Raw genomic sequence first — 13,379 nt, 5'->3', positions numbered from 1 at the left:
ATCAGAAGCTATTTGTGACCAGTATTTCTCCCTGTCACAACAAGCAGGCTGCTTTACCAGCTTGCAAGCATTTTTAGGGGTTCTTTAGGGCCACTGAGAAGGGGTTGTTTCTTTTCCACTAGCTCAATCATTTTGTCCAAGATCCAGAGCCTTTGTTTCCTCTTGGTGTGACCAAGAACCTGTTCAGCAACCTCTTGTGTCAGGACTTTCGGCTTGGACCATTGGTTTTCAATGTCAGTGTAGTTGGTAAGGGCCTCAAATCAGTTGTTAAGCTGTATCTGGAAATCAGCCTTGATCTGTAGACTGAGTACTTTTGATACATCAAACCAATTGGTTTTAATCTTGTTTTTTTGTGGGTGCTTAGTCTTTGACTGAATTTACAGATGAAAAGAAAGGGATTGGAGCTGTTCATTGAGCCTGTATCTGTGCCTCTGTAGACTCTTACATCCAGACATGACCTTCTCCAACGTCTTCTGACAAGGAAGTGATCAATCTGGGCTTTGGTGACCCAGTTGTTAGATCTTCAGGCCACAAGATGGTGCTTTTTGTGCTCAAACCGGGTGTTAACCAGACATAGGTTATTGTATTTGGCAAGCTGTAGCAATCTTTTGCCTTTTGAACATCTATCTCTGATGGTATGGCATCTGATCACTTATTTGGCGTTTACATCTAGTTTACTGACCCTTGCATTAAAGTCACCAGCAACAAATAGTATGTTACATCCTGGGACAGATGTGAATATTCTCTGCAGCTCAAAGTAGAATGCATCTTTGGCATCATCAGGGCTATCTCGGATAGACACGCAGACAGACAAGATAGTCACATTACTAATCCGGCCTTTCAGTCTCAGGGTAGAGATTCTTGCTGAAACTTGTTGCCAAAAGATGATAGATGAAGCAGCAATTGGGTCCAGAAGTTGTCCAACTCTATGGAGAGTACTCCCATCAGTCAGTCCAGAGTTGTGAAAATTAAATGTTTCTGAATCCGTGAGGTCAATTGATTTTATCAGTATGTTGTTCAATCTACTCTCACAAAGGCAACATATATTGAGACCATACTTTTTCATTTCATTTGCATGGAGCATCTGAGTTGACTCAGCCTTGCAACTTCTTACATTCCAAGAACCAACTTTAAGTTTCTTGGTGGGGATGACTAGCCCACTTCTTGAATCAGGCATCATCTGAACCTGATCTGGGTTGGTTACCGCAGATGCCATAGTATTGATTGTTATATCTGAATCTTCTGTATCCATTGGTGTTTCATGGGAATGTTCTTGACCAGCAGCTCCCCAAACTTTTGGCGCCCCATTGCGTTAGCTGTTCTGCTGGTTGGGCTAGGCAACCAGCAGGACATTTCACTACTCCACCGTGATGAGGTGCAACTTAGAGCTCTCCTCTAAACTCACTAGGGATGGGAGTGTGAATCAAAGCTACAAGGTCCCAACCTTAGCTTGGAGCACTTGAGCTTATCAGGCCCTATTTCCCCCTAGGACAACTAGTGGTTGGAGTGGTCCTTTTACTACTTTCACAAAATAAATCTTTCTTTTTATCCAAAGTGTCACATACTTTTCCATATTTTTCCTGTAACTATCATGGTCTGCACATTCTCAAATTGCTTTTCCCATCTCTCTCTAAGTTTTCCCTTTTCACTAATTGTGGCCCCATTCCTATCTTTAACTGGGACAAGTCCAGGTTATGACCTTTCTCATGGAAGGGTTTAGTTAGAGGTTTCCTAAAATTGCTGTGTACTTCCCCTTAAAAAAAAAATGATATTCATAATCTTCAGTAACTTATATTTAACCTTGTAACCACTACACTTAAGAAGTTTATTTACCATACTATCAGCACCTGGGACCTTATTATTTTTTAACCCTCTTAGTACTTTCACAAAATAAATCTTTCTTTTTATCCAAAGTGTCACAAACTTTTCTATATTTTTCCTTTAACTATCATGGTCTGTACATTTTCAAATTGTTTTGCCCATCTCTCTCCAAGTTTTCCCTTCTCACTAACTGTAGTCCTATTCCTATCTTTAACTGAGATGAGTCCAGATTGACCATTCCCTTTCAATTTATCAACATGCCAGTGCAGTATTTTTCTATGATGCCATCTGGCTGTATCTTCCGGATTTTTAGCAATTTTATCCATGTCCTTTACTTCAGACCTCCTTAATTCAGATTTTAATGCTTTCTCCTCTTTCTTCATACTTTTCTTATTTTCATATCATCTATAGCTCAAATAATTTGTGTTATCTGCTATTTGCTAAAGCAAAAATTGCCCCTCCTCCTCTCTATGAAACATGAAGCACTCCCACTAATATTCCTAGCTGTGTTTCTAACTTTCTTCCTATGACACCATTGTCACCTTCAAAAACTATTTTCCTAAAATGATTCCATCTGGTTTATATATTTTTAAATTTAAAAATCTTCAGTTTAGTATTCAACTATTCCCAAAAAGTTTCTCTAAAATTCTCATCCTTGAGACTAACATCAGAACTTCCTGGAAGGTAGTTACCCTCCCTAAATTTCAGCTTTAAATTTCTAGTACTCTAATTTCTAGTACTCTTAAATTTCTAGTACTCTAGACAGTACTAGATAGTGTTTTTTTTTCTTTTAATATCAATAACAGCACTCCTATATAGGCTACCCTATTATTTTGTATTGATCCTGCCAGTCTTGTGTTTAATAATATAGTCAATAAGATTTGCTGTCTTACAATCATGTGGATACCATTTTAACTTATGGGACACTTTATGATCAAATATTGCATTGGTTATAACTAGATTGTTATACCTATCAAATTACAGCAGTCTGTAACCATTGCTATTTTCTTTTCCTACACCAAAATTACCTAGGCTATAATACCATCTATCCCTATTTCTACCTGCCTGGGCATTAAAATCTCGTAATAGAATTACTGTACTTCTACCTGGGACCCTGTCTATTTATTCCTGTAAGTGTCAGGAAAATTTATCTGAGGCTATCTACATCTACATCAGTTACTTTTACAGGTGCATATACTGCTATGGAAAATATCTAGAATAGTGGCTCTTCAGAAGGAAACATGCTAGAACAAAAAGAGAGACACTCTTGGTTTACAAATTTTATGGGTTTTTTTCTTTCTATTTTTTTTTTCTTTGGGGGGGTTGCTTTTTTGGCTATTCATACCCAGCCCCCCTCCTTCCTATGGTCTCATATAACCCTAGGCTATGTAAATAAAAATAAACAATTGATGAAAACTGGCTCAAACAGATAAAAATGAGAAAAGAAGCAAGGAAATATGGTTCTTAATGCTTCCTTCATATTAAAAATGTAAGAATCCTTTCATTTTATTTGGTAGTTTCTTTATAGCATAGGGCTGTATGAGACCCTTAAAGGGCAGCTGGGAAAGGATTTTCAAAAATACAAACAAAACCATCAAATTAGCAATCTAAAATTGTCTCTCTTTTTGTTCTAGCATGTCATTTTCTGGAGAGCCAATATTCTAGACCTTTACCCTGGATTCTCTGTAAGTCACTCTTTTCTTCAAATTCATTTAACAATTTGTCCAAAATGATGGGAAATTCACTGCATTTATAGCCTAGGCTAACATTATGATGCTGGGTGTATATTAGTGCATCAAGGGGGGGGGTAAAGTTAATTTCCAATGCAAATGAATGTGGATTCATGATAAAATTCTGGTTCTAAAGGTATGTCTATTTCTTAGGAATCTCATTAGCCTAGTGAGTTAGTTGGGAAATTTACCCTGACCTATGATGATCTTTTCAACCTTTGCATTTTAAAATTGATATTTTTACTAATAGATCTACTGCAAAATTAAGGAACAAGAAAAGTATTTTGAAACTGCACCTTTGCATAATTGTGATTTATAAGGTTTCAAACAGGCTATTCGTAAATCAGTGTCTTAAATTTAGGAAAAAATCTTTGTAGAGGTTGCCCTCCTTAGACAGAAATGTGTTAAGAAAACAATCTTTACTTTTTAATATGTGCAAATAATTGTAGTTATTCCAGCTGTTTCCATTTTTATTCAATTTTATTTATTTCTACAAAAAATAATTTCCTTGTTTTATAATATTGCCTGCATTTGAATTTCATGGCATAAAAATAAAAGTCATGGTTTAAGAATTTTGGATGATTTTGTTTGAAACAAAATGCTGTCTGTAACATTTTTATAACATGTGGTCAAAGACTGTCTTATGAACAACTGTTATTTTGTAAATAAATAAAATAATTAATAATAATTATTTTAAACAATTAAATAAAGAATTTCAAATAATAATATAGATATAATTAAACAAAATGGAGAATCACTTAGTAAAAAAGCAGTAAAATAATAAATGAAATTAAGAAAATAGTGATAAAATATAGGCCTAAGTAAAGTAATAAAATTAAAGATAATAAAATATCAATAAATATAATCTAAATAATAATAAATTACCTCAATGTCCGTTGGCCAGTGAGATAAGGTGGAGTTTAACCTCCTTTGGAGAATCTTCCTAAGGGTCTGATCTTATTAAGGTTTGGCAACATTCCAGGCCAGCTTCCATTCCATGTTTGTCTTGTTCTGATTAACTTCTTTCTTGAATGAATTGGTTGTCTTGCATTAAACAGTGGTGTCTGAGAGATTATTCCACAGTTAAACAGTGTTGAAGTTCTGATGCACATATAGCAGACTTCTGGAGACCTGCATTTTCTAGCTGTGTTCCTTGGTGGTACTGAAGAGAAAACTTAACATAGGCTTGCATGTTCAAGCAACATGTAAGTCATGATAATATCTCCTCTATTTCTTCTGAATGCCAGTGTTACAAGTTTTAAGAATTAAAGATGCTCCTTATAATGGTACAAACCTGGTGGCTAGGTGCTGAATATTCTCTAGTGTCTTAGCATGCATTTACATTGGGGACATGTCAAATAATACCACAACCTGAATGTGGGCAGACTAATGCTTTATAGAGTTTCTTGCCACACATGGCTTCCTGGTGGTAAAAGTCCTCTTGATGAACCCAAGGGCTTGGTTTGCTTTTACAGCTTGAGCTTGCATATGGATAGGTTTGTTCTCAATAGTATACAATTCATTGGGGATATTTTGGCTAAGAGGAAGAACTTTATATTTGGTTGCATTCAACTGTAGGCTCCAGTCTTCAAACCATCTTGGAAGCTCGTTGAAGTCTTCCTGAGTGGTTGAGGGTTCTTTGTTACAATAAAAGTCTATTGCAGAAACAAATTTAAGGTGATTTTAAATAAGAGCCTAGAACCCCTCATAAATGGTGCCAGACAAAAATAAAAATTGCACCATTGACTTTGCCAAGGTCTTTGACAAAATGCTTCATAGTTGGCTTCTCTTGAAATTATCTGCTGCTGGTATCAATACATCCCTGATAGCCTGGCTGATGAATTTTCTCACTAACCACAAGCAGAAAGTCTGTTTATTTGAGACAGCTGGCCAGCCAATCTACTATAACTAGGTCATAGTAATGAGTGGGATACTACAGGGAACTGTATTAGGCCCAACACTTTTCCTGATGTATATCAACAATATTTCCAATAATGTGGATAACAATATACGTTTGTTTCCTGATGATGCTAAACTTTTTGGCATTGCTAAAGCAGCGTTCACAAACGTGTCTAGCTATAATACCATGTCTAGACATGTGTCTAGCCAGAATCAAATGTCTAGGCAACGACCATTCACGCATAAAATTCGGCGCTTAGCTAGACACGCTAGACAAGGCGCTAGGCTAGACATTGAGTTCTAGCCTCTAGAACTCAATGTCTAGGATTTTCGATTACAGCCAATCAGAATGTGTCAAGATCCACTATTTTCATCATTTTTGTTTACATTTGTAAACTGAAATTTAATTTTTGTTTTCTCATTAATTGTTTTTTTCATTTTAGGCAAATATACAACACAAGACATAATAGTGAAGCACACTAAGGCAATTGTTTTGCTTATCTCATCCATTAGCTTGTGACAGTAAAAATAGAGATTTTAATATTTGAAAGTTTTGCCCGCATAAGCTCTGTTGATTGGCTAGAAATGACAATTTTAAACTAAATTTGTAGTTTTAGCTAAGCACCGAATTTTATATGTGAACAGTCGTTGCCTAGACATTGGATTCTGGCTCGACACGTGTCTAGACATGGGATTCTAGCTAGACACACTTGTGGACGCCGCTTAACTCACACAAAATTCAACAAGATCTAAACAGGCTACAGAATTGGACTCAAGACTGGCTTATCCAATTCAATACAAGCAAATGCTGTATTTTGCACCTTGGACCTAATAACTTAATGTCTATGTGTTCAATTTTAAATCCAATCACTAATACAAAGGACCATCTGGTGAAAAAAGAAAAAGAAAGGGACCTTGGTGGGATTGTTGATGAGGGGCTGAGGTTCCACAGCCACATCCAACATGTTGTCTCCTGAGCAAACTCCATCCTTGGCATACTAAAAAGGACCATCAGTAGCCAAGAGGCAACAATATTCATACAACTTTTTAAGGCTCTAATTAGACCTCATCTTGATTTTGGCTCTGGTCCTTCCTACTGGCAAGATGTTAGGCTCATTGAAAATGTCCCGAGGCGAGTAACAAAGTGCAAGCCTAAAGTTGGCTTCATATGAGGAACGTCTCAAGAAGCTCAAGCTACCTACCCTTTTCTACAGACGCATGCGTAGTGATATCCTGCTGACTTATAAACTCCAAAAGGAAGACTCCACCATCCTCAAGGGCAACCACAGTACCAGCCATCATCTCACAAGAGGACATTCAAAGAAGGTACGACAATTAAGCTTCAGATCAAGAATCTGTCAAGTGTATTTTTCAAGAAGAGTTACTAGCCAATGGAACGAATTGAAGGACTCTGTTGTCAGGATTACTTTCATCCAGTCTTTCAAACATCAACTTGACAAGGAGTGGGAGAAGAAGCAGTTGAGCTTCAACTGGGAGTCATCAACTGAAGAGCACTACAAGTCCAGAGGACCCTAAAGCTCTCAAATGGAGAGCTCTCAATGGGTCAAAAACCTTGTATAGGGTAGTAAGAATCTTGCACTTTAAAAAAAGGAAAATCGCTTTTTTGCATGGGTAGCACTGATTGCTTTTTTTTTTTACCAAGGCTATTGTATTACCTGAACATCTTAGAATGATGTTAAATGGCTAATTAGAACTGAAATTAAAATTGCTATTGCCCTTTCTAAGTGACCAAGAAGATTGAAGGGTAGCTAGCCTCCCTCCCCAAAAGACAACCTTAGGTTGTCCAATCAAAACTTTAAGATAGCCATTTTTGCAGCATGGTAGTTGAAAGATCCAATAACTATGCTTACAGTGATGACAGGTCACATGACCCTGGGAAGAAGGCTGTAAGTTGTGCAATTATGGTCCTACAAAATCCAATAGATTAAATCAGATTAATAGAGGTCATAATTCAGTGTGTAAAGCTTGGACTTGCTGAAATGATAACAAAAAAAAAAGAAAAAGAGGAACAATCCTAAAATGCACTGGATTGGTAATCCAATCCTTGGCTGAAATGATAACAAATTAAATGAAACAAAATGAAGCAACAATCCTAAAAGTTTACATTGTTCTCAAATACTGTCCTTAAAAGGTTTGCTTTTATTGTACCAAATTTTCTGTATTGTTTTGTGTTTCAGTAAAACGCTAGTTTTCTATAATCATGCAAACATAGGGAAATATTATAAGTTGGTTAAGTTACCCTAGTTTTATTGATATATGCTAGATTGACTGTGAAGTAATATTTTTTTTCGTTTTAAGTGTTAACTTTGCTCTTTACTTCCCTAGGAAAAAAACTTAAAAAAAATTAATATATCTTACGGTTATATCTTGGCTCATTTGGGGAAAGAGGGGGGGGGTGTAGCTGTCACAGTTGAGAAGATGATACTATGAAAGAAAGGGAAAGTGACTGTTACTACCCATGCTATTATCATAGTGTTTCTTTTAGAGAGGGAATGGATGCATACAGTTACTTTTTTTTCAATTGATATTGTTAATCAGTAGTCTTCATAGCTTGCTGCTATGTCTGGTCCCATTAGATGGAGTAGGGCACATATTTTGGTATCAACCACTATATTTCAAATCATTTTTGACAGATTAGAAGATGCTATGTACAAGAGTAATCATCATTTTGTTCTTATATCTCATCAGCAGTTTATTCACTATGCTAAATAAAGCCAATTAGAAAAAAAGTATCCCTGAAGGGGATTGGTCTGTGACTTGTATATTGGAGGTGAGATGCACTCTTGGCTGCCTCATGGACTGTAGTGTTTCCTGTGATTCCAAGATGGCTTGGAATGAATTGAAATTTTTTAAGTGAAGTTATTTTGTTGCACTTTATTGGGCAGAGACAATATATGGTAGAGGGAAGGCCCCGTACTTGGGACACCTCCATACTTGGGACGGGCTTAACATACAGTGAAGCCATCTAGCGAAAAATCCCCAAATAATTGTAGGGAAGTATGTCTCTATAAGATGACATCTGCAGAGGTTTCAATTTGGCAGTAGCCATTTTGTTCTTTTGTGGAAAGATCAAAAATTTCAGGTTAGATGTCAAAAATTTTTTGTGGAGTTCCATGAAGTGTCTTGGGAAATGTTGGTTTACAGTAATCATTTACTGGTTCTGGTTTGTCGACTAGAATCTTTATGAACTAGAATCAGTTTTTTTTATGTGTTTTTGTCATAATTGTTGAGAAAAATTACATGATTGCAGTGACATATAAGGTTCCGTACTAGGGACTGTCCCAAGTTTTGGTACTTGGGACATGTCCCATGCATGGGCGTAGGCACGGAAGGTACATTTGCCACAGTTAATTATTATGGATAATCATGAGTCCCATTTATCTGTTGAAGCTATTCAGTTATCCAAAAGTAATCATGTAATCCTTTTGACCTTGCCTTCACACATTTCGCACAAACTGCAACCACTTGATCTTGGAGTGTTCTACTCTCTCAAATCCCATTACAACAAAGCCATTTCAAACTGGATGGTCAACAATTCAGGTATTCCAGTTTTTCTGGACGAAATTCCGCAGTTTCTTGGTGTTACTTATCCACTTTCATTTACCCCATACAACATCACTGCAGTGCTTCGAGCAACAGGTATTTGCCCATTTAATGATTACATTTTTGTCGACGACGATTTTTCACCATCAGCTGTCACCAATAGACCACTGAATAAGCCTACATTGGTACCAAGAGATGAAGACTTGCTATCCTCAGAATCAGAAGAGGAGGGTGGATCCCCTCATGGTTCAGGAATCACCTGCACTTCAAACCAGAATGTTTTGCCTGCCACAATAAGACCACATCCTAAAGCTCGTCCCAGAAAGGCCACAAACATAGGCCAACCAAAAGGGGCCTGTCGAATACTGACAGATACTCCCGAAAGAAGAAGATTGAGGAGGAGGCTGTGCTTTGACAAACTAGGAAATCTAAGGGAGATCTCAGAAACACTATTTTCAGAAACCAAATTTATTTATGTACGTGTTATAAATAAAAATATTCTACTCTACTCTTCTACTCTATATTGTTCTAATTATATAATATATATATATATATATATATATATATATATATATATATATATATATATATATATATATATAAATATATATATATATATATATATATATATATATATATATATATATATATATATATATATAATATATATATATACATATATATATATATAATCTGGGGAAGTTTATCTAACCACAATTCTGACAGATAAGAATATTTTTATGAGTATGGCTGGGATTTATCAAGAATAATTTAGTCCAAAAGAGGTTGCTATCAAAATTTGACAAGTTAATTTCCTTGTTGTTCTCTAATTTACTTTGAATTGGAAGTAAGCTCTCTTAAAAGTATAAGATACTTTATACAAGGGAAATATCTCTAAAATTTTCTTATTTAACAGAAGGGGAGGGGGTCAACATTTAGAAAGAGGGATGTAGTTTTAAGCCCAAAATCTTTGATGTTTATATAAGATAATTCTTCTAACTAATCTATTGAAGGGGGGGGGGAGGGATTCTCCCATGTGTGTATTTTTAGTCATTATCCTGCTTTACACACGCACACACATAAAAATCAATCACAAAGAAAGGGTAATAGATGAACTGTTTTGCAAATCATGTCTCCCCATCTGCCTGTGTTCTACAGCAATTTTCTAGAGATTTTTCTAGTAAATCACATCATATCCTTTATTGGTATCATTTGCTAGCGAGGTCTGTATTCCCTCTGTTTATATATGTCTATTTCTTTGTGCCCCTGTGTCTAAGTCTTGAATTGGTTGACCTTTCTTGTGTGAATAGATTTTATTCAGCCTGTTAAAGTTGTTGGTAAATACTTACTATTTAGTACTTAGTATATACTTAGTAAATAATTAATTATACTTAATATGAAATACATTTTAGGTAATCACCATGGTTTCTCTTTTACTTAAGTACAAGAACCCAGTTTCAGTTCCATCAGTTTAAGTTGATGAATAGCATACTTAATTAAATTTAGTTAATATACTTAATTGAATATACCTAATTAAATTAAGGTGATGAATAGTATACTTAATTAAAATAATCAAGTACACTTAATATAAAATACATTTTAGGTAATCACCATGGTTTCTCTTTTACTTAAGTACAAGAACCCAGTTTCAGTTCCATCAGTTTAAGTTGATGAATAGTTTACTTAATTAAATTTAGTTAATATACTTAATTAAACATACTTAATTAAATTAAGGTGATGAATAGTATACTTAATTAAAATAATCAAGTACACTTAATATAAAATACATTTTAGGTAGTCATCATGGTTTCTCTTTTACTTAAGTACAAGAACCTAGTTTCAGTTCCATCAGATTAAGTTGATGAATAGAAGTTAAACAAGATGGATATTGTGAATAAACCTGGCCGAAAGACCCTGCCAAGGGCGGGGATTGTCCAGTCTGGTAAGTTTCATGTTTAAGATGGCTTACATTACTTACACCTAAGTAGAAATAATAATAGCTTGCCAAAGGTCAATTTAAACCCTTAAGGTTAATACAAATCACTACCTGCCTAAAAATTTAAGCCTAGAAAAGTATTTTTTGTCTGACCTTCTCAAAAAGTACCTTATAAGTACCTCCCACTCCTGTTGTTGACCTGTTTAGAGCTATGGAGCTTTATAGAAGTTTGTGCTGTAACTCTAGACTAAATAAATTCACTAAGTAATGCTGTGGCGTAAGTAAGTATGACTAAGTAGTGCTAAGTGGCTAGACTAAGCAATGCTGAGGGGATATGGGGCACATTACTATTATGACAAAAACAATGAACACGGAAAGCAAAAAGAAAGAAACCCAAATTAGAAGAATTAAAAATGTATCAACGCGGCAAAAAACTAGCAACAGATAAAATCAAAATTAGCAGAATTGAAAAATTAAAAGCCAAAAGATATAATCCCATAAGCAAGCCATTCAGCAATATCCACAAGTAACAAAAAAACAATGCTCTTGTTCAATACTGTACATACATCGAACTAAAAAGGGAAATGGCCATACTTCCAAAATATTTATCTTGTTGTGTCTAGTATTTTGTTGGCCCTGTAAAACCCTATTCGTTTTCTTCATTTCTTTATTTTTATTCTTTATTATGGCAGGCTAATGCAGTTTGCAAGATTATCTTCCAAAACCTATAACACATATAGATAAAGGTGGTGGCAGTGCGGAAATTAAGTTGCTTGTAAAACTATTCGTTTTCTTTATTTCTTTATTTTTATTCTTTATTATGGCAGGCTAATGCAGTTTGCAAGATTATCTTCCAAAACCTATAACACATATAGATAAAGGTGGTGGCAGTGCGGAAATTGAGTTGCTTGTAAAACCCTATTCGTTTTCTTCATTTCTTTATTTTTATTCTTTATTATGGCAGACTAATGCAGTTTGCAAGATTGTCTTCCAAAACCTATAACACATATAGATAAAGGTGGTGGCAGTGGCGGAAACTAAGTTGCTTCCAAGGACTGTCTCTAGACTTGTGTGCTATCTATACAAATTAATAAAATGAACTACCGCAAAGCAAGATCAGGAGTTTGTCATATTTAAAAAAAAATGGTTGTCCTGTGATAGAGAGAAGTTGTCTGGGAAAAAATTAAACTCAAAAGCTAAACAGATTAAAAATGAATGCTTAAATGATCAATGATATTTATAAATACTAGAAGAATCTTCTTGGTATCAGTGGAATGTGTAAAATTAACTTCGATACTAGGGAGAAAAACGAGAAAGGAGATAAAGATCATTACGGTTTTTGTGTGAGGAAGAGGTCTTTCCAAGGAGGTGGACACAAGTTATATCTTCTGTGCCCTCATTTCAGTTTCCACCTTTGACCGATGCATTGCAGTCTATCAATCATTGCAGAAATAGTAAGGCAATTGATGGGAAAACATAAATTCCATGAGCTATGACAAGACAATATTAAAACTCTTCTGTGTTCATTGTAGTCTCATCATAAAATGGTGCCAATGAACGAAAATTGGAGGGGGGAGGGTAAAATATTTTTCGTTATTTTCAATGAAAAAATATCGAGGGGAGGGGCATTTTTGTTTTCTTCTATTTTTAATCAAAGAAAATTTTTCCAAAACGTATCCTTCCTTTAATTGCCGCCCCTGCTTACTATCTTGTCATAAAGATTCTTATGGTAATCATTTTTGATATAGTTGATGCTATTTTTGTCTTATATTTCTTGGTTCTCTGTTTCCAATTTATTTTTCTTTTGTATTACAGTCGATTATGTATTCTTTTACATTTGTAATTGATTTCTATATCCTGAAGAATAAAAAATCATCAAAAAGTATTATGGTTCAGTTTATACATCAATTAATGTAAAATTCTTTTACATTAATTTTACTTTTTACTTTTATTTTTTTACTTTTTACTTTTATTTTGGTAACCAGTGAATAATGCCTGAGACGAGAATATTTATCTGCATACTGGTGGAAATGGTTTTTTTTTAATGGTTTTTTAATATAATAGTTTTGATTCTAATGGTTTGGCTGAACATACGTGGTTTGTTTGATATTTGGTCGTGTCTCTAAACTTTGGAGAAAATTTGTCTATGGGAAACCCATTTATTTTCATATGTAAGATGTAAAACCAACTAATCAAGCCCAAACGGCTCAATTGGTTGAGCCCATGGCCAACAATACTTTTAATCATAGAGTTGGGAATTCGAGCCTCACACTTGACGTTTTGTTATTTGTCAAAGGTTCTAATAATGAGAATAAATTCCTTTTTGGGTAAAAGTTGCATTTGTGGATTAAATATTGATATTAGATTGTCTTATTTGTGCTAATTGGTTGTGCAGACAGTCGAGACGAGGTCTTGACCGAAATATCTGT

At 34.9% G+C, this 13,379-nt stretch overlaps 2 protein-coding genes across 2 annotated transcripts in view; one reads left to right on the top strand and one right to left on the bottom strand.

Moving 5' to 3' along the window:
* LOC148955957 (uncharacterized) overlaps positions 1–13,379 on the top strand; it is a 197,263-nt gene that overhangs the window by 37,079 nt on the left and 146,805 nt on the right. Inside the window, exon 2 of the mRNA XM_089085956.1 lies at positions 10,809–10,956. The gene's annotated coding sequence lies outside the window, so the exon portion shown is untranslated. The remainder of the gene's footprint in view (positions 1–10,808; positions 10,957–13,379) is intronic.
* On the bottom strand, positions 653–1,252 carry LOC148955958 (uncharacterized). The gene has a single exon (XM_089088564.1). It carries the CDS (start codon positions 1,250–1,252, stop codon positions 653–655), a length of 600 nt encoding a protein of 199 aa, XP_088944690.1.

The sequence above is a fragment of the Artemia sp. Qi Xiang Cuo genome, chromosome 1 (assembly GCF_049724085.1).
Source record: "Artemia sp. Qi Xiang Cuo chromosome 1, ASM4972408v1, whole genome shotgun sequence".
In the NCBI taxonomy this organism is placed as follows: Eukaryota; Metazoa; Arthropoda; class Branchiopoda; order Anostraca; family Artemiidae; genus Artemia; species Artemia sp. Qi Xiang Cuo.
Note: the sequence above shows the minus strand (reverse complement) of the source record. Positions and strands in the feature narration are given on the sequence as shown.

Bases quoted from the DNA above. Each gene is read 5' to 3' on its own strand.
- LOC148955958 (XM_089088564.1), bottom strand. From the start codon at position 1,252: ATGGATACAGAAGATTCAGATATAACAATCAATACTATGGCATCTGCG.